General features: G+C 40.1%; 2 protein-coding genes across 2 annotated transcripts; both read right to left on the minus strand.

Moving 5' to 3' along the window:
• Positions 1 to 11,240: 11,240 nt before the first annotated feature.
• On the minus strand, positions 11,241 to 14,978 carry krt18a.2 (keratin 18a, tandem duplicate 2). Its single transcript, XM_067370390.1, has 7 exons — positions 14,561 to 14,978; positions 14,032 to 14,114; positions 13,579 to 13,735; positions 13,278 to 13,442; positions 13,064 to 13,189; positions 12,757 to 12,977; positions 11,241 to 12,663 (listed from the first exon to the last, which is right to left on the minus strand). The coding sequence occupies exons 1-7, from the start codon at positions 14,918 to 14,920 to the stop codon at positions 12,564 to 12,566; spliced, it is 1,212 nt and encodes a 403-aa protein (XP_067226491.1). The 5' UTR covers positions 14,921 to 14,978; the 3' UTR covers positions 11,241 to 12,563.
• A 913-nt stretch (positions 14,979 to 15,891) lies between these two features.
• Positions 15,892 to 19,649, minus strand: krt18a.1 (keratin 18a, tandem duplicate 1). The gene is made up of 7 exons (XM_067370389.1): positions 19,129 to 19,649; positions 17,619 to 17,701; positions 17,359 to 17,515; positions 17,103 to 17,267; positions 16,877 to 17,002; positions 16,516 to 16,736; positions 15,892 to 16,387 (listed from the first exon to the last, which is right to left on the minus strand). Exons 1-7 carry the CDS (start codon positions 19,555 to 19,557, stop codon positions 16,273 to 16,275), a joined length of 1,296 nt encoding a protein of 431 aa, XP_067226490.1. The 5' UTR covers positions 19,558 to 19,649; the 3' UTR covers positions 15,892 to 16,272.
• Between the last annotated feature and the right edge of the window lie 326 nt (positions 19,650 to 19,975).

A 19,975-nucleotide genomic window follows, 5' to 3' on the forward strand; every position in this document is an offset into this window, starting at 1 on the left:
CAACCACAGATGCTCTGAATATAAGAGAATACTCAGTCTTTTAAAATTTCACATTTAATTCAGTTTGCTGTGTCTTATTTGTAAAATTTACTGGTCTGTTAAAGTAAATCTTGCACCAATTTTTGTCTTTCTCTTTCCATTTATTTTCTCTGTAAGCCAAATGAGAAAAAGGTTTTGTGTTTTGGTGATACTTCAGCTTAAAATACAAATCACGAGCCAACTTCTGATTTTGTTTAGCAACTGGCAACAAGAAAATTTGACTTTATCGTTAGAAGTTGTAAACTCCCTCAAGAGTGTGGTTACTATAATGCTGTATAATAATCTCAAGTAAATGAAGTGTAATTTGAATGATGTGTAATTTTGGCTGAAGGGCTCCTCCCACTACTCTTTTATATATAGCTCAGTGAATGAGCTCAATCTTTCTAAACCCGCATGCTTTATGCTGACTCTCATTCCTCTATAGACGCTGGCCAGAGTTTAGTTTCCATGGTGTCACCACAGCCTGGTTTTGATTTGTTATTGGTTGCCATAGTTATACTGGTTAAAATTCCATTGGGTTTCCCCCCTAAATTAAAGATGGAGGTTGTCAAAATGGTTGTCTGTATGCTGTGTGCCACATTACACTCTACACACGCACGGGAAAATCTAACGGCCATCTTGCGGTCTTTCAACAGCTATTTTTTCTTAACGTACTACGTTTTTTTCTTAAATACTTTTTGGAGATTTTGAGTCGCGAAGTACTGTTGCTCACCGTACGACTCTGGCCAAAAGAAGTTTCTGGAAGATTGTAGGTTTTGCTCAGTTGTCATTGACACCAAAAATACTACTGTGAATACTATGTGTTTGGGATGCGGGTTGATCGCTGGTGCTTTCAGACCAATGACCCCAAAAATGCATGGATTGTCAAGAAAAAACTGCACTTTATACTTTTAATTCAACACTATGAGACATTAACACAAATGTTTTAGACAATTTAGACAAACAGAAAGTATAAGCATATATACAGTTGTGTATCATTGTATATCTGTTAAACTAAGAATAGCTTAAACATTGCTATATCATCAAAGTACAGAAGAGGATTAGGGCCAAGCAATAATAAAAAAATAAAACCATCTTGAGATTAAAGTTGTTAAATTTCGAGAAAAAACTCGTTAAATTTCGGAAAAAAAGTCGAAATAAAATGTTGAGAATAAACTCGTTAAATTACGAGAAAAAAGTTGTTAAATTGCGAGAATAAACTCGTTAAATTATGAGAAAAAATCGTTAAATTTTGAGAAAAATGTCTAGATAAAATGTTGAGGATAAAGTAATTAAATTACGAGAAAAAACTCGTTAAATTACGAGAACAAATTCGTTAAATTGGGAAAATTGTGTTAAATTTCGAGAAAAAAGTCGAGATAAAATGTTGAGAATAAACTCATTAAGTTATGAGAATAAAGTCATTAAATTATGAGAATAAACTCATTCAATTCTGAGAATAAAGTCATTAAATTACGAGAAAAAAGTTGTTAAATTATGAGAACAGATTCTTAATTTAATGAATTTTTTCTCATAATTTAATGACTTTATTCTCAACATTTTACTTCGACTTTTTTCTCGAAATTGAACAAGTTTTTTCTCGAAATTTAACAACTTTAATCTCAAGATGGTTTTATTTTTTTTATTATTGCTTGGCCCTAATCCTCTTCCATATCAAAGTCTGGTTTAATAGTTAAACGGGGTAATGCCCACCCTGATTACACAAAAACAAGCGTATGTGCAGAGCAACAGAAGGAAGGGGGAGTTTGGCTCAGGTTTTATGAAAGCTGCACCTGTGAGGGATATCTGGAGGTAATCTCCTGTCCAGGAAGAACAGACATGAGGAATGGGAGTTATGTGGGATTCAAAGGATCACATCTCTCTCTCTCTCTCTCTCTTTATTGTGTCTGCTATAAACTCTTTCCCTATCCTGCAACTAAATGTAACACACTAAAATCACCTTGAACACAATTACCACGAAGGACGTACCACAGCCACTTGGCACTGTGGCAGTAAGCTTTGCATGACCAAGCACTGTTCAAATACTTCATAAAATGTAAAATATCCAGGTAAAGTTAATGTGTAGCACAAGTCTACAAATCTAATTTATGCACTGACCACATTGAGAATTTAAGGGGGCGTAAAGGAAATAGAAAATACCCATACAAGGGTACTTACATGCATTCCGAGCGCCTTGGGAAGCATAAAAAAAAACAAATATTGATGTTCAGTAGTGAGTCACTGTTCAGTAGGAATGCAGGACCTTCCCAATATTATGGGAAAACAGAGGATGCAATTAAAATGACTAATGCAAAAGGAAAAATGTACCAGTCTATGAAAGTCATGTAAACCTGAATAAGTTGTCAAAACTCAAAAAAAAGTAGTTAAAATGTTATAAAAAGTTAAAATGTTAGTTCACCCAAAAATTAAAATTCTGTCATTTATTACTCACCCTCATGTCGTTCCACACCCGTAAGACCTTCGTTCATCTTCAGAACACATATTAAGATATTTTGATTAAATCTGATGGCTCAGTGAGGACTCCTTTGACAGCAATAACACTCCCTTTTTCAATGCCCAGAAAGCCACTAAAGACATATTTGAAACAGTTCATGTGACTACAGTGGTTCAACCTTAATGAAGATTAATGAAGGTCTTATGGGTGTGGAACGACATGATGGTGAGTAATGAATGACATTATTTTCATTTTTGGGTGAACTAATCCTTTAAGAAATTCAGTGTTTAAGTAAGCAGAACTGGCAGATTTCAGTTTTGTACTCATACATTTTAATTGCGCAACTTGAATTTTTTTGAGTAAGTTAATTCATACATCAAACATAAAATGATAATTTTATATATATATACAGTACAGCCCAAAAGTTTGGAACCACTGAGATTTTTAATGTTTTTAAAAGAAGTTTCGTCTGCTCACCAAGGCTACATTTATTTAATTAAAAATACAGTAAAAAACAGTAAAATTGTGAAATAGTATTACAATTTAAAATAACTGTGTACTATTTAAATATATTTGACAAAGTAATTTATTCCTGTGATCAAAGCTGAATTTTCAGCATCATTACTCCAGTCTTCAGTGTCACATGATCCTTCAGAAATCATTCTAATATGATGATCTGCTGCTCAAGAAACATTTATGATTATTTTCAATGTTGAAAACAGTTGTGTACTTTTTTTTTTCAGGATTCCTTGATGAATAGAAAGTTCAAAAGAACAGCATTTATCTGAAATACAAAGCTTCTGTAGCATTATACACTACCGTTCAAAAGTTTGGGGTCAAAAAAGAAAAGAAATTAAAGAAATGAATACTTTTATTCAGCAAGGATGCATTAAATCAATCAAAAGTGACAGTAAAGACATTTATAATGTTACAAAACATTAGATTTCAGATAAACACTGTTCTTTTGAACTTTCTATTCATCAAATAATCCTGAAAAAAATATTGTACACAAATTACATATAATATATATAAATATAATACAATTGTACACATTAAATGTTTCTTGAGCAGCAGATCAGCATATTAGAATGATTTCTGAAGGATCATGTGACACTGAAGACTGGAGTAATGATGCTTAAAATTCAGCTTTGCATCACAGGAATAAATTACTTTGTCAAATATATTCAAATAGAAAACAGTTATTTTAAATTGTAATAATATATCACAATATTACTGTTTTTACTGTATTTTTAATTAAATAAATGTAGCCTTGGTGAGCAGAAGAGACTTCTTTCAAAAACATTAAAAATCTTAGTGGTTCCAAACTTTTGGACTGTACTGTATATGCTGCCCACGAGGCTATCAGAGCCAACATCTTAAATTATATTTTTACTAGTGGAAATTTAGCTAGTTGTAACTAGCTAATTCAGCAAATGCTAATTGGTAACACTCTAGGTGCGTCCCAATTTGTGTACTTATGCACTATTCTGTGACATTTTTAAGTATACATAGTGTGAGTAGTGTGTTCACACTGTAAATTCCGATCTTGACCGTCTCAGCATATTGTAAGTAGCGGCTAATGCACAATAAATGCAACATAACATCACAAACAAATGTAATAACCTATTAAAAGACTTCTATCATATTATTATAGACATTTTCATGAAAATGAGTAGCCTTTGTGTTACCTTTGCTTTGTCAATGTTAAGATTTTTTTTATATGTCAATAAAAATGCTGCAGGCTTTCTTCAGGTTATCACTTTATTAAAATTAAACAAAACGAACGGTTTACATTAACAAGCCATCACGTATTTGCGAGCTTGTAGGGAATCTCATAAGTGAGAACGATAACTTTAAAGCTTACAGGCTTCCGTATGTCGACCGCCCGTGACGTCTTCTGGGATTTTTAACGGTTCAATTCTCTCAAGTTTGCATTCGATGCATGCTCTATATCAAGAACACATCCGGGTACTTTCATGCGTCCTCTAGCGTTCTCGATTGGAACTGAACTTCGATGGTTGATGATGATGTAGAGCAAGAACACAAGGACGCAAGATCGCTGAAGAGCGCATATTAAGAAACAGCCAAAGCTTTGATAACATAAGCATACATAGCAATTGCTAAAAGAGTACAGCAATATAAACATTTATGAAATACCTGTTCTATTGCTAAGCCCGTGCTCCACTTGTCACCATGATGCTAACAGAAACTCTTCTAAATTAGGATAGCAAAGCATTAAACGCTACTAAATCACCCACTTGCACAAACCTTGTCTAATCCTGCACAAAAGAAACATTATATAACTCTTAATGTTATCATTTATTCTCCCTTTCGAGTGTTATGGCATGCTGGGAAATAGAAATCCCAGCCCAGGTCAATTTTAGTTAGTAGTCTGAATTAAAAGAAATAAGTTAATAAAACGTCTCGGTTACGTATGTAACCCTCGTTCCCTGAAGGAGGGAACGGAGATGTACGTCAGTAGTGACCGACGAATTGGGATATCGCTAGAGAGCCCCTATCAGCTTCGAGAAGACTAAAACAAGCCAATGAACATTGGCGTGCGATATTTGCATAACGCACCCCTCCCCATCCGGGGCATATAAAAGGGGGAGGAGATGCAATCGCACTCTGTTTTTCGCTGAGGAGACAACTGGTGTCCGCACTGCAGCGAGGGTACAGAAACTGTGGCGACGGGACGTACGTCTCCGTTCCCTCCTTCAGGGAACGAAGGTTACATACGTAACCGAGACGTTCCCTTTCAGTCGGTCACGTTCGACGTACGTCAGTAGTGACCGATGAATTGGGATCCCAAATAAAACGCCACAGTTACGAACCCCTTCCAGTGCCCAGCGCAAGCTCTAGCCACCCGTCGCACCAGGGGGACGGAGAAGGGGGCGAGCTTACGCCGGGAAGTCTACTGCTGTTCCGAAATACCCACTAAGTAAACTAGACTACACTGGGAAAGCGAACCCGAAGGGGACGCTGCGGAGCCACTACCCACCCAGAGGGGAAGGAATTTACGTGGAACATATGGCCTGGCCCGAAGGGCAGAACGCATACATGTCCCTGGGATGGCTCCACCTAAGTAGGGGGAGACTCATCTGACAGGTGACAGCAGAACTCTGCTAAGGGAAGACACGGACTCACCGTAGGGAGTAACCGTGGACCATGCACATATGGAATCACTCGCTTAGAGGGATTACAACATATGGAACCCAACCAACAGACAACACCGAAGGTGGATGTTGGTCTGGCATCAGACACTCCGCAATGTCCGAGCCGAAAGGGGAGGCGGAGGAACTCGACAGGGTTCACCGATCGGGGAACACGACTGGAGTCAAAAATGCACGTATCCAGCCCAGAGAGCGGCAATGGCATTGCAAGCCGACACAGAGAACAGGTTCAACGCGTCTACCGGCTAGTGGAAGCGAGTACACGGGAAGAAACCGGTTCCACACGTAAGCTATAAAACCTAGCAAACGTGTTTGGTGTCGCCCAGCCCGCAGCTCTACAGATATCTGTCAGCGAGGCGCCCTGAGCCAACGCCCAGGAAGAGGCCACTCCTCTGGTGGAGTGGGCTCTCAACCCGAACGGGCAAGGCACGCCCTGGGAATCATAAGCCAGGGCGATGGCATCCACAATCCAGTGGGCCATCCTCTGCTTGGAGACAGCCTTCCCTTTCTGCTGGCCTCCATAACAGACAAAGAGCTGATCTGAGGTCCTAAAGCTTCGAGTTCTATCCACGTAAACGCGCAGAGCGCGGACTGGACAGAGCAAAGCCAGGGCTGGGTCTGCCTCCTCCGAAGGCAGCGCTTGCAGGTTCACTACCTGATCTCTGAAGGGAGTGGTAGGAACCTTGGGCACATATCCAGGCCGGGGTCTCAGGATAACGTGAGAGTCACCAGGCCCGAATTCCAGGCACGATTCGTCGACCGAAAATGCGTGCAGGTCCCCTACCCTCTTGAGCGAGGCCAATGCAACCAGGAGGACGGTCTTAAGGGACAGTACTTTTAACTCAACTGATTGCAAGGGCTCGAAGGGATGATGCCAAAGGGATGAAAGAACTACGGAAAGATCCCAAGAGGGTATAGAGGGGGGACGAGGCGGATTCAGTCTCCTCACCTCAGGAACCTGACGACCAGATCGTGCTTCCCCAAGGACTTCCCATCAACTGCATTGTGATGTGCGGCAATGGCGGCAACATACACTTTGAGGGTGGAGGGAGACAGCCTTCGCTCCAGACCCTCCTGCAGGAAGGAAAGCACGGATCTGACCGAGCATGATCGGGGGTCTTCTCGGTGAGAAGAGCACCACTCAACGAACAGGTTCCACTTCAACGCATAGAGACTCCTAGTGGAAGGAGCTCTAGCGGAAGTGATAGTGTCTACAACCGCTTGCGGGAGATCATTTAGAACCTCCGCATCCCGTCCAGGGACCACACTGCGAACCAATCTTGGGGACGGATGCATTGAAAAATGCTTTTCTGCGTCAACATCTTGAATGGCAGCCTGTGAAGGGACCGATTCAGGACTCGCAGATCCAAGATTGGCCGTAACCCACCTCCTTTCTTCGGTACAATGAAGTAGGGACTGTAAAACCCTGACTTCATATCGGCTGGAGGGACCGGCTCGATTGCACCCTTCGCCAGGAGGACAGCAATCTCCGCCCGAAGAACAGGAGCACTGTCCAGTGACAGCCGAGCCTGATAGTGCGGATGAGCCAGTGGGACGGGCTGGGAAGCGTTAACCAGGCTTCCAGACACCGAACGAGCGGGACCAAGGGCACCACAGGCGCACTGGGAGTGGGGCAGCGAGGCAGAATACTGGGACTCGACTCGGACAGCACAGCGGCCCGAAGTGGAGTCAGATTCTGCGGGGTGACAGCAACGATGGGAGACGGTACATGTGGTACGGCCTGCACCATCGGGGCGCCCCCTACTGGCGAAATGAGAGGGGGCTGCGGACACCAAGGCAGAGCCCCGGGTCCTGACAACCGCGCCCTCTTGTGACCTGGAGGATGAAAGGGAAACAGCTCTTTCTGTGAAAAGGTGGGTACCGCTGGACTCCAGAGAGCCAGCGGCAGAACAGATACAACAAGTTTCTCCCGGCCCTCCCCCGGGAGTGGAGGGGCAGATGGAATCCCCCCCTGAAGAGCTGCTACTTCCTCCTCCAGATCGCCCGCTTCAGGATCGCGACTTCCTCGACCTCTTACCACCTGGCTTGGCTTGAGCGGGCTGGGCGCCCCGGCCGGCACCGGCTCCCTGCTGTTTGGCTGGTGGAGGCTGCTGCTTGGCCAACTTAGCGGGAGCGGAGGACGACGCGGCCGGGCGCCCTCGGCGACGAGCAGGCTGAGGTTGCGCCGTCGGCAGGGTGGAGGCAGCAGCGGGCCGGCGGGGCAAGACGTGTTTAATCGCCTCAGCCTGCTTCTGGGCAGCAGAGAACTGTTGGGCGAAGCTCTCTACTGCGTCGCAGAATAGGCCAGCCTGGGACACGGGGGAGTCCAGGAACCGATATTTATCGGTCTCCCTCATTTCAGCCAGGTTTAGCCATAGATGGCGCTGCTGGACTACCATAGTAGCCATCGCTTGACCAACGGAGCGTGCTGTCACTTTAGTCGCCCGGAGGGCGAGATCGGTGGCAGCTTGCAACTCCCCCAACAGAAGCTGGTCAAGACCACCCTGTGGCATTTCCGATAACGCTTTTGCCTGATACACTTGCAAAAGGGCCATGGCATGCAGGGTGGAGGCGGCCTGCCCACAAGCTCTATAAGCCTTCTCCGTCAGAGAGGAAGAAAACTTACAGGCTCGGGACGGAAGGCGCGGGTCACCACGCCAGCCAGCGGCCGTAGGGCACAACTGCATCGCTACAGACCGTTCGACTGGAGGGATTCCCGTATAGCCTTTGGCCTCTCCGCCATCCAGGGTGGTGAAGGCGGACGAGGGGCCTGGCCTCGAACGAACACTATAAAGTCTAATAGCGGGGGAAACTCACAGCTCTTTTGTGAATGAGACACACAGGGAGTGTCACGAAGTGTGGTAAACACACACACACGGGACCCGGCCAAATCGCAGACCAAACAATTGGAATTACAGCGAAACGCTGTTTCACAGCCGATGTTGCCGCCCGGACCCGGAAGCTTGTGGACTCGCTGCAGTGTCGTTGCGCCAAACACGGTAAGAACGCTGTTTCTTCTTGTTTTAAAGATCTTCTTAGCTGTAGGACACCAAAGCTTGGCTCCGAAGCGAAAGACAGAGTGCGATTGCATCTCCTCCCCTTTTTATATGCCCCGGATGGGGAGGGGTGCGTTATGCAAATATCGCACGCCAATGTTCATTGGCTTGTTTTAGTCTTCTCGAAGCTGATAGGGGCTCTCTAGCGATATCCCAATTCGTCGGTCACTACTGACGTACGTCGAACGTGACCGACTGAAAGGGAACTCAAAACAATGAAACAATTCAGATTACTTAAAATGTGTCAGTTTTGTGAACTCAAAAGAAAAGAAAGGGCTAAATACCCATAAAAGTTAATTTGATCGAACTAGTTTGCTTAATTTGAGTTTGCCCTACTCAAACCAACTCATTATATTGGGTTTCTTTCTTCGGCTGAACAAAAAAGATATTTTAAAGATATTTCAACTGTTTGGTTACCAATACTCTTCAAAATATCCTTTGTGTTCATCAGAAGAAAGAAATTTATACAGGTGATGACAGAAAATGATGACAGAATTTTCTTTTCTTTTTTTTTGGTGAACTATCCCTCTATACCATGTCTATACTGCCTTGGATCATATACTGTTGCTGTTTTACAGTGGCAACAAAAGCATTTTGTGTAACTGTCTGGACAGAATAAAATGAGTTGAGTGGGCCGTACAGAAGTGGGATTCTTGTTGTAGCATGTGACCTCTTTATTCCTCACCCATTTATTCAATAAAAAGAAGAGCATAAGTACAAAAAACAGCTTTCCACAAATTCGCACTGTGCTTAACCCCAGGTTGTCACTGTTCTAAACCATGCTTTTTTAACCCGGGTAAAGGAATGTTTCACACTTGTAATTAAAAAGTGTGGTTAGCAATGGTTATGAAACCCTGCTCCGGAACAGGGTTAGCATTGCTTTTCTGGTGTTTCCCCCACATTGTGGTGACAAACTTGTACAATGTGAAATGATGCGGTGTTAGAATGTTATGACTAGATGCTTAGCAACTGACAACCAATAGCAAGCCATGTATTCACATCACGGAAACACCATGTGTTGCATAAACAGAGATTTCAGCGTTTGAGGGGGAAAATGTCAAATGGTGACAGATTGTTTCATTCTTACCTTTATAGTCTGAAAAGTCCTTTCAGGATAAACTTTTTTAATACATTTGGCAATATATAACATGAGGATGCACAGTGCTAGAGCCTTTATGTAAACATATCCAGGCCTGTCGTAATAATCAATATATGGACTTACCGCACAATATATATACATGACCTCATTCATTTATGGCCCATTATGTCAAAGCCGCAATCCACTCTTCTGGTTCAAATATAAATGTCACAGTGCAAAATGGTGCCACTAAAATAGTTTTAGCTGCAGATGTGGCCTGTTGAGGCATCTGTGCCTTTCTTCATACAGACATTTGACTGCTCAGTAAGGTTTGTTTTTTTCAGAAATATTGTGCACCCTTACTTTACAGAGAAAAGCAGGACAGGGAAACTTTTTTTAATATTTCAAATGTTTATTTACTATTTATTCAGTTTTTTTTTTTATTTAGCATATTTAATTTCTATGGTCTAAGAATTAAAAGTTCATTGTCATTTGAAAGTATGTAGGCCTGCTTATGCTGTTATATTATGATTATATATTCAGTGGCATAAAATGGTCTTAAAATTATAATAATATCATTTATCACAACTTTTCTAGGACAATATATCGCACAAGAAAAAGTAGGTATCATGAATTTAATTCACCCAGACTTAACTATTTCAAATGTTAAAAGCCCTAGAATTACTTCAGAGTGTGTACATTTAAATTAAGATCACAATTTGTTGATGTTTATAACTATGCATATTGGAAGAAACTTTTTATAACTCAAAAAACTTCATCTGGATCATTTTGGCCTGCGCAGATCATCAGCTCCACTTTTCCATCCGCAAATGTCTGCGTTGACATCGCCGTCTGCAAACCAACCATCTTTTCCCGTGAATAGGCTCCTCCAGCTGTGACGAAGGAGGATTTGAGTGGAAACAGTGCTTCACAGTAAGCCGCAAATTCCCGCTTTTACAGGCCCACAGTGGAACATTCTATACTTAGTCACTGTGCACTGAAACTTGGTCTTTTCATTTTCAAGTCAGTTCATGGGGTTCGCCTCCATAGATTTGTATAAAACTGATTCTTATATTAAGTGGGCCTTTGCACAACATAAAAATAAGAAAACATGACATGAAGCTTGGATTTCTCATTAAATTCAAACTTATAATGCTCAGAGAACTTATTGTTGATGCTTCACAGTTGTTTTCTTTGTTACAGGCTCAGTGGATGAACATTGTTTATGTTTAGTCTGACAGCTTTCAGTTTCTCATTTAGACTGATTTCTAAGAAAGATTAATTGCTAAGAGTTAGTTCCAGAAAAGATAACGGCAATCAATCATTCTTTTACCAGTTAAAAAAAAAATAAGATTAGTGTAATCAACGACAAAAAAGTAGACATGTGAGGACAAGAGAGCATGATTTATATAGTCGTTGTTGGTTTGAAGTACAAAACAATTTTGTTTTCATTTTGCTCTGTTAGTTATTATGAATGACTGTTGGAATGTTTTTGTAAAATGGAAATGGAGTCCGGACACCACTAACTGTTTTCTTTTATTGTGATGACACATTCAAAATGCTCATTAGACCCTAAGGGTCCCATTTGTCATAACACGAAACTGAAACAACATAGTTTGATTAGAGATACACTGTAAGGTTTGGATTAAGAGAGCGGTGGCTTTGTGTTCAAAATCTGATTCAACAGAAATACTACTGAAAGAGTTTGGATTATAATTTAATCCGAATATTCATAGTATTTATTATGGAGGAGGATTAGGGCCAAGCAATAATAAAAAAATAAAACCATATTGAGATTAAAGTTGTTAAATTTCGAGAAAAAAGTCCTTAGATTTTGAGAACAAATTCGTTAAATTTCGAGAAAAATGTCGAGATAAAATATTGAGAATAAAGTCATTAAATTACGAGAAAAAAGTTGTTAGATTATGAGAACAAATTCATTAAATTACGACTTTTTTCTCGTAATTTTATGACATTATTCTCATAATTTAATGAGTTTATTCTCAACATTTTATCTCGACATTTTTCTCTAAATTTAATGAGTTTTTTCTCGTAATTTAATGACTTTATTCTCAACATTTTATCTCGACTTTTTTCTTGTAATTTAATGACTTTATTCTCATAATTTAATGAATTTATTCTCAACATTTTATCTCGACTTTTTTCTCGAAATTTAACGAGTGTTTTCTCGTAATTTAATTTTATTCTCAACATTTTATCTCAACATTTTTCTCGAAATTTAACAATTTTTTTCTCATAATTTAATGACTTTATTCTCAACATTTCATCTCGACATTTTTCGCGAAATTTAAAAAAAAAATTCTCATAATTTAATGACTTTATTCTCAACATTTTTTCTCAACATTTTTCTCAAAACTTAACGACTTTTTTCTCGTAATTTAAAGACTTTATTCTCATAATTTAATGAGTTTATTCTCAACATTTTATCTCAACTTTTTTCTCGAAATTTATTGACATTTTTCTCATAATTTAACGAATTTGTTCTTGCAATTTAATGACTTTATTCTCAACATTTTATCTCGACTTTTTTCTTGAAATTTTACGAGTTTTTTCTCGTAATTTAATGACTTTTTTCTCAACATTTTATCTCGACGTTTTTCTCAAAATTTAACGAGTTTTATCTCGTAATTTAACAACTTTAATCTCGAGATGGTTTTATTTTTTGTTATTATTGCTTGGCCCTAATCCTCTTCCGTAATTTATGAATGGTTTTGATTCATGAGATATTGGCTTGTGCTCTTGTGATCTTGTTTTTGTCTATGTCAGTTTTCGATTATATACGAGTTGGAGTGCTCCATTTTCCCATTCACTATCATCCGGGAGACGTTCTCTAATGTTGTCTTGTTGGATCCTTTCTCAAATCTGTAAAAAATATTTTATGAACATCAGGATTAAGTTTTCTGAAGGCGAAATAGGCATGGTCAAAATGTTTGATACAAAAATGACAAAGCTCACTGTTTATCTTCTGCATCCAGAAGTCTCCTGTAGGTGGCTATCTCAGCTTCCAGCTCCATCTTAATGTTGAGCAGGGCCTGATACTCCAGCGTTTGACTGTGAATGTCGTCACGCAGCCGCTTGAGCTCAGACTCACGCAGCAAAATTATGCCATTGTATTGCTCCAACTGCATGCCATATCGCAACTTCGTTTCATTAAGGGCTTCTTCCAAAGATGCTCTCTGTAAGAAAAGGCAAAAAGTAAAAATAAAGAACATGAGGAATATGTTCAAAAGCTCCATCAAGGTGTGCGGGCAGAATATCTTACATTTCCGGTCATAGACTGCAGCTCTGTTTCCAAAGTCTGCATCTGCCTGCGGCTCACACTGACTTGTGTGCTGGCTTCCTTCAGTGCTGCAGTGTTCTCAGTCACTTGAACCTGCACAACAGAGATCTATACAAAAAAATTAGAGCAATACATTTCATTCTTGTCTTTAAAACAGAAATGAAGTGTAAACTTTGCAATAAAAATTATGCCCCACTTTTGATTCGTGCCAGGCTTTGAGCTCCTCCTGGTTCTTGAGGGCGATCTTTTCATACTTCGCTCTCATCTCCTCCATGATCTTAACCAGATCATGTCCCTTAGGAGCATCAACATCCACCTGCACTCCTGACTGGGTGATCTGACTATATATTGCTGACACTTCCTGAAAAATAGATTTGAGGTACCACAGGGTTATATCTTGGGCCCCTTATACATTATTTGTGAGCTACTGCACTCTCTGATCTATGGTAATTTAATATGAATTTTTATTTATGTGTAATATAATCAAATGTATTTACCAGCTGATGTTGTTTCTTTATTTCGATGAGCTCCACTTTCAACCCTTCAACATCATTTTCCAGATGCAGTCGTGCCACATTGATGTCATCCAGCATCTTTTTCAGTGCATTTATGTCTGTTTCAACAGACTGTCTTAGCTGAAATTCATTTTCAAACCTAGAAACATTACATTAATGAGAATTCTTATTATTATTATTTGTTAAATAGTGCTAGTTGGTGGCAGGTTGAATTAAAGGGATGTTTCAGTTTCATTGGACAAAAAATTGACTAAAGATGATTCATCAGTATGTTTCCTGGAAAAGAAAGACTACAATTGTCTGCTACAAGTTTATATTGTCAACTTTTGTACATTTGCACATGGCTCTTGACATATAAATGGCCTCAAATCTAATAGAAATGGAATAAAACTTACAAAACAGTTTGATTTTATAGTGTCTTTAAAATCAGCTTACTTGACCCTGTAGTCTTCGGCTGTCAACTTGGCGTTGTCAATATCAACACTCATATTTGCATTGCTTAAAACCATCTCCAGGATCTAATGGACATAACCAAAAAAGGTACAATACAGCCTATTGTTAGTTTATTATCTAAGGCCAATATAAAGGAGCCGCTTCTCAAAAACTATTTATAAGCCTTACTCAAGGACACGTTCAAAGTCCGGTTTTTGAGTGATCAATACTTTGAACTGAACCTTTCATTACACCCACATTAATAATAAAAATTAAAGCAAAAATATAACTTAAAAGTAGTAGAAGCTGTTGTGGATGTGGTTGGATAATAATTTAGTTCAACGGATGAACCAGTTAATACTGTAATCTATAAAATTCACATTCATCCTCACAGAAATACAAATCTCTAAGCAATGAAGAAAACAGGTTAAATGTGAGAAAATGGGGAAAATTAATAATTATGCATATTGAGATACTACACAGGACAATATTGTTAGAGACTAATATTTCACTGGACAGAAGTACCAATTACCTCTTTGCGTAGTTTATCAAGGGTGGCTTGGTAGTGACTGTAGTCCTTACTGTCTGGACCTTTTTTCTCCACAACCTGGCGGATTTTAACCTCCAGTTCAGCGTTGGCCTTCTCCAAACTTCTAACTTTCTCTAGGTAGGAAGCAAGACGCTCATTCAGGATTTGCATGGTTTCCTTTTCATTTGCAACATTTCCAACATTTCCAACTAGCCCCATTTGTGCAGTGGGGGATCCAAAGATCTCCTTGGAATAGGAACCCCTTTTCCCAGCATTTCTCCAAGAGTAAAATGTGGGTCTCATGCTGAGATCGTCTGATGACATTCTGTATATTCTTTTGTTCTGAACGCTGAAGTTTTGCATTTTGCTGAATTTTCTGCAGAGAGATCTTTAATGAAAAGGAGATCAGATGCAACCGCTGGTTCTGAGAGGTATGAGGTTTTTATGGTTTTACACTTCACAAGATGTAGACACATTTGTTATCTTTAGACTCTGGACTTCCACCCCAACCACTGCCCAGTGTTATGGGATTATTAACTGGGAAATTAAGCCTTAGGTCTCCCCCTGAACGTAGTTCTCCAAATAATGAAATATTAATTAATTTAATTGTCATTTTTGGTCTGTACAATAAAAATCCAGTGCTATTTTGGACCCCATTGACGTTCATTGTGTGGACAAACACTTTTGAAACAAGTATTTTCTGTTGTGTTCTGAACAAGAAAGAAATTCATACAATTTTATTTCATCTCTACTCTTTAACCACTCACTTGGCACTTTTTGAGTTATATGTCTTTTAGAATCCATTTCAATTAGGGAGTATCTTACTTCAAATAAGTCCTAACATGGACTACCTGTATCAAATTGTTTGGTTCGTGCAACATTTTATAGGCATTTTATAGCTCCTTGAATGCTGTCTGCATGAATGAATTACCAAAGTAAAGCCCCTTTTTCTGTTCTCATGATATGAATATCTCTTGAATCACAATGGCTGAAATATCAAAGATACCGACTTCCACAACAAAGGGTCTTATCACAACTGACATTATTTATTAGTCGGTTGTAAAATGCAGTTGTGAAAACATGAGCAGCATTTATTTAGTTCTCCAGTCTAATTTTCACATAACCACCAATTATTATTATTATTATTATTATTTTAATTATATAAAATTTTGAATAAAAAAAACTTTCAGGTCTAAGTATGTCACTTAAGTGCTTTACCCTCAGTACTCGTTTTATTCTAAAACTGAATAATGGCACTCGAGTCTCAAAACTATCTTTGATCAAATGGTGGGAATGTCGTCATAAAACTTAATGACAGAAGCAGAATGCAAAGATTTGATAAAAGTGTCATCTTTTATTGGAAAAGACGAGACATGATGACAACAACACAACATAGAAACAAAATGGGACAATCAATGATTCGGCGTAAACAATCATCATCGTTACAAAAATATGTAATAACGTTTCAATAGTGTTCTTTGACTTTCAGACTTTTTTTGGCTACAGTCATTAAAGTGTTACATTTGTTGTTTTAAATTAGTGTTGAAATGTTCTAGTTAAATCTCATTGCATATGTGCTCTGAGACCCTTACAATAAGGCACTTCGGACTAAATAAATATCTAATGTGTTAAGTCCAACCTGTCTTTAGATCATTTTAACATTGGCCCATAAGGTTTTTCTGATGTGTTGTGGAGGTTGATCTGAAATTTGATGTTCAGAGTTTCCTCTCTTTGGTCTCTGTGCTTGAAGACACCACCTTCCCATCCACCAGCGTCTGCGTGACCGTCATCACTTTAACCTTCTTTTGCTCGTCGAGAGCATCCTGGAGCCTGCAGGAGAAAACATGCTTGTTATCAACCACGCAAAACAAATACTCCAGCAAATCTAGCCACTAAGTTTTAAAACAAAGCTACACAAACGGTTAACTGCTGTGCATGCTTTTCAGAAGAAGACTTACTTGAAGTCTCCACCGTCGAGAAGCCTCCTGTAGGTGGCAATTTCTGCCTCCAGCTTCATCTTGATGTTCAGCAGAGCCTCGTACTCTTGTGTCTGGTGTTGGATGTTGTTGCGCAGTTTTGTGAGCTCAGACTCCAGTTGCATGACGATGGTGTTGAGACTCTCGATCTCCATGTTGTAACGCATTTCTGTATCCCTCAGCGTGGCCTCCAGGGATCCTTTCTGGAGAATGAAGCAAGAAGTTAGGTTTGAGCCTCAAGACAAATTCAAGACATGATACTTGGAAAAAAATATGATTGAAGATTGAAAAGACCAAATGGAAAATGGTAGCTTCTACAATGGCTACAAGAAGACAAACTCACCAGGTTCCTCTGTGACTCCAACTCGATCTCCAATGTCTGAATTTGTCTGCGAAGTTCGTTGACTTCTGTACGAGCACCCTGGAGGGCTTCTGTGTTCTGTTCGACTTGTACCTGAATCTCTGTGATCTAGAGAGAGGACAAAATTAGCCCCAAAACAAAGGCATCGACATGCAACAGTGTTTAGCAAGACTTGATTGCAAGAAAATGATTGTCTTTTGGAATATACCTGAGATTCGTGCCAGGCCTTCAACTCCTCCTGGTTCTTCAGGGCCATCTTCTCGTACTTGGCTCTCATCTCCTCCATGATCAGGGCAATATCCTGACCCTTAGGAGCATCAACGTCCACCTGCACTCCTGACTGGGAGATCTGGTTACGAAGCTCCATTACCTCCTGTTGGGTGGAGAGACCATAAAATATGTCTTAAAGCAACGCCCATAAGACAAAGTCTCTAGATGTCCAAATGTGCCAGATGTGTACTCACATTGTCATGGTTCTTCTTGAGGAAGATGAGCTCTTCCTTGAGGGCCTCAATCTCGCTTTCAAGGTTCATGCGGTTCAGGTTGGTGTCATCAATGACCTTTCTCAAGCCGGCAATGTCGGCCTCAACACCTTGGCGGATGGACAGCTCAGATTCATACCTGCAGGCACAACAAAGGTCAATGGATCACTGTTTCTCGTCAAAACTAGGAAACTCCCCATGAGGTCAAAATGCTTGTTAGACTTCACAATTTTGTTACTCACTTGACTCTGAAGTCATCAGCTGCCAGACGGGCATTATCAATCTGGAGCACTAGACGGGCATTATTTGTGGTGGCATCGAAGATCTACAACCAAAACAGAAACCATTTGAATCAGTCACACAGCATGTAATTATGACATAAAATTTGAGATTTGCTCATTTTAGTACATAATGTGTAAAACACATGGTCGCTGGAGCTGTGGTACCATCTTCTGCCCTGATGCCTTAATTTGCTTAGATAAGCAGTACTGGAGGACAAAGTCCACTTCACAGTTTGTGGGATAATCATTAACCAACAGCCATGATGGAAAAGCATCTGGTGTCTGTTTGACAGTTGTAAATTAAGTTGTCTAGCGGCAAAGATTGGGGTTGAGTTGGATTTCCTGTTTTTTCTAACCTGTTGTGTAAATACTTTCCATGTTTGCAAGCCAGCATATCCTGGCATCATGGAAAAGGGTGGACACTAGTGAGCTCAACATATTTTTCCATATGCTAAGGGGTGTTGGTTATCTATCTGTACTAACAATAGTTCTACTTAAATGTGTAATACATTTTAATGTTCTATATCTTTTTTTTTTTTATTTCTATATTATATATTTTATTGATTATTGTTATAAATAAAGTATACTTCACAGAGTTTTGAACCTTTAAATTGGAATATTCCTTTCAGTGCCAGATCTTTTCATCAAGTTAATCTCATGGCTAATCCCATTTACTTGTGTGACACCATGAGGAATAGGAATTTAATTGTTTTAATTTAATCTACTGTCACTTTACTGCATTGTGACTGATGGATGAATGAATCAATCAATCATTCTGATAACACGGTCTGGTTATCAGTGACATATTAGCTATAAATTTCAACAGTTGGTGTGAAATCAGCATTTTATCATTAACATTATCTGCTTTATGAACTCAAACTTTATACAAAAAAAAAAAAATCAATAATAGCACAAATTACATGAATATAGCTAGCTTTCCTTGGCAGATCTCCAAGGTAGTTTTGCCATTTTCAGAAAAGTCTCACAGCTGGTCGCATTTTGCACTGTCTGAACTCCCTCGAGTTTCCATTTCCCTTATGACACACACACAGACGCTAAAACATCTGAGTTTCCATCCAGAGGGAATAAACAAACATCTGGATGTGTAACAGGACAAGGATAAATACAGGATGGAAATGCTTATTCACCAGATTCCCGGCTGTAAGCAGGAGTTATGACTGCCGTCCGGTAGAGACCGAGACCCCCTCCCCCATACCGTCTCCTCTTTTTAGTTTCACCCACAGTTTATTTTTTGGTTCTCTGCCTATCAGTGCTTGCCATCAGTAAACTCTCATTCAGAACTTTTAAATCGAACCACCTTTAAATGACAAAGAAATGCCTTTGTTTTGTCAGTTTCTGTCTTGAAACCCAATAAATGTCCACTAGACTGTTAATAAACACAAAGCAGCACAATTAGACTGCCACATTAAGTTCTTTATAGAGGCCATAAAATTCACTCATTCAAACTAACCTTCTTGCGCAGCTCATCGACGATGGGCTGGAAACGGCTGTAGTCGTGGACATCAGGACCTCTCTTCTCCAAGGCCTCGCGGATCTTCACCTCCAGCTTGCTGTTGGCCTGCTCCAGGAACCTCACTTTCTCCAGGTAGGAGGCCAGACGGTCATTCAAGTTCTGCATGGCCATCTTCTCATTGCCCATGATCTCACCTGTGGCTCCGGTGGCGCTCACGTGGATGGAGCTGGACATTGAGGGAAGTCCCATTCCGCTGCGGACACCTGAGTAGGAGGCAGAGGAGATGCGGGTTCCTTGACCTCCGGCGCCGCCGTAGATGCTCGCAGCCCGGTAAGTTGGCACGTTGGTGGTACGCTTGATGGACATCTGGGACATCGGCACCTGGGAGGTGGAGGAACGCACACTATAGCTTGTTCTCATACTCATGGTTGCTGTAAGTGAGTGAGCAGATGAGTGAATGAAGGCCTGGAGAGAGATAGAGCTCAGTAACACACAGCCAGAGGAGTGCACAGGGCATGAGGGACACTCTCTGGCTTTATGAACAAACAGCTTTCAGGAGTCCCGCCCCAAGCTCCTCCTACAGCAGAAAACATTCGAGTCTGCGGTTCTGTGACTGGATGCCTTTAAGAAGTTTGTTATTACAAGTGGCTCCATTTTTCCCCTCTGAATTTAGAGGGAAATGTTCTTCACGTCAGCATTTTTGAGGTTTTTTGAATCAAAAGAACATGCACTTCTATTGTTAACAAAATATGATTTGAAATCTCTGATAGAGATTTAGAGCAAGAAAATCTATCTGGGAACACTTTACAATAAAGCATTAGTAAATCCTATAGCTAACATGAAA

This window comes from Chanodichthys erythropterus, chromosome 20 (genome assembly GCF_024489055.1).
Source record: "Chanodichthys erythropterus isolate Z2021 chromosome 20, ASM2448905v1, whole genome shotgun sequence".
Taxonomy (NCBI): Eukaryota; Metazoa; Chordata; class Actinopteri; order Cypriniformes; family Xenocyprididae; genus Chanodichthys; species Chanodichthys erythropterus.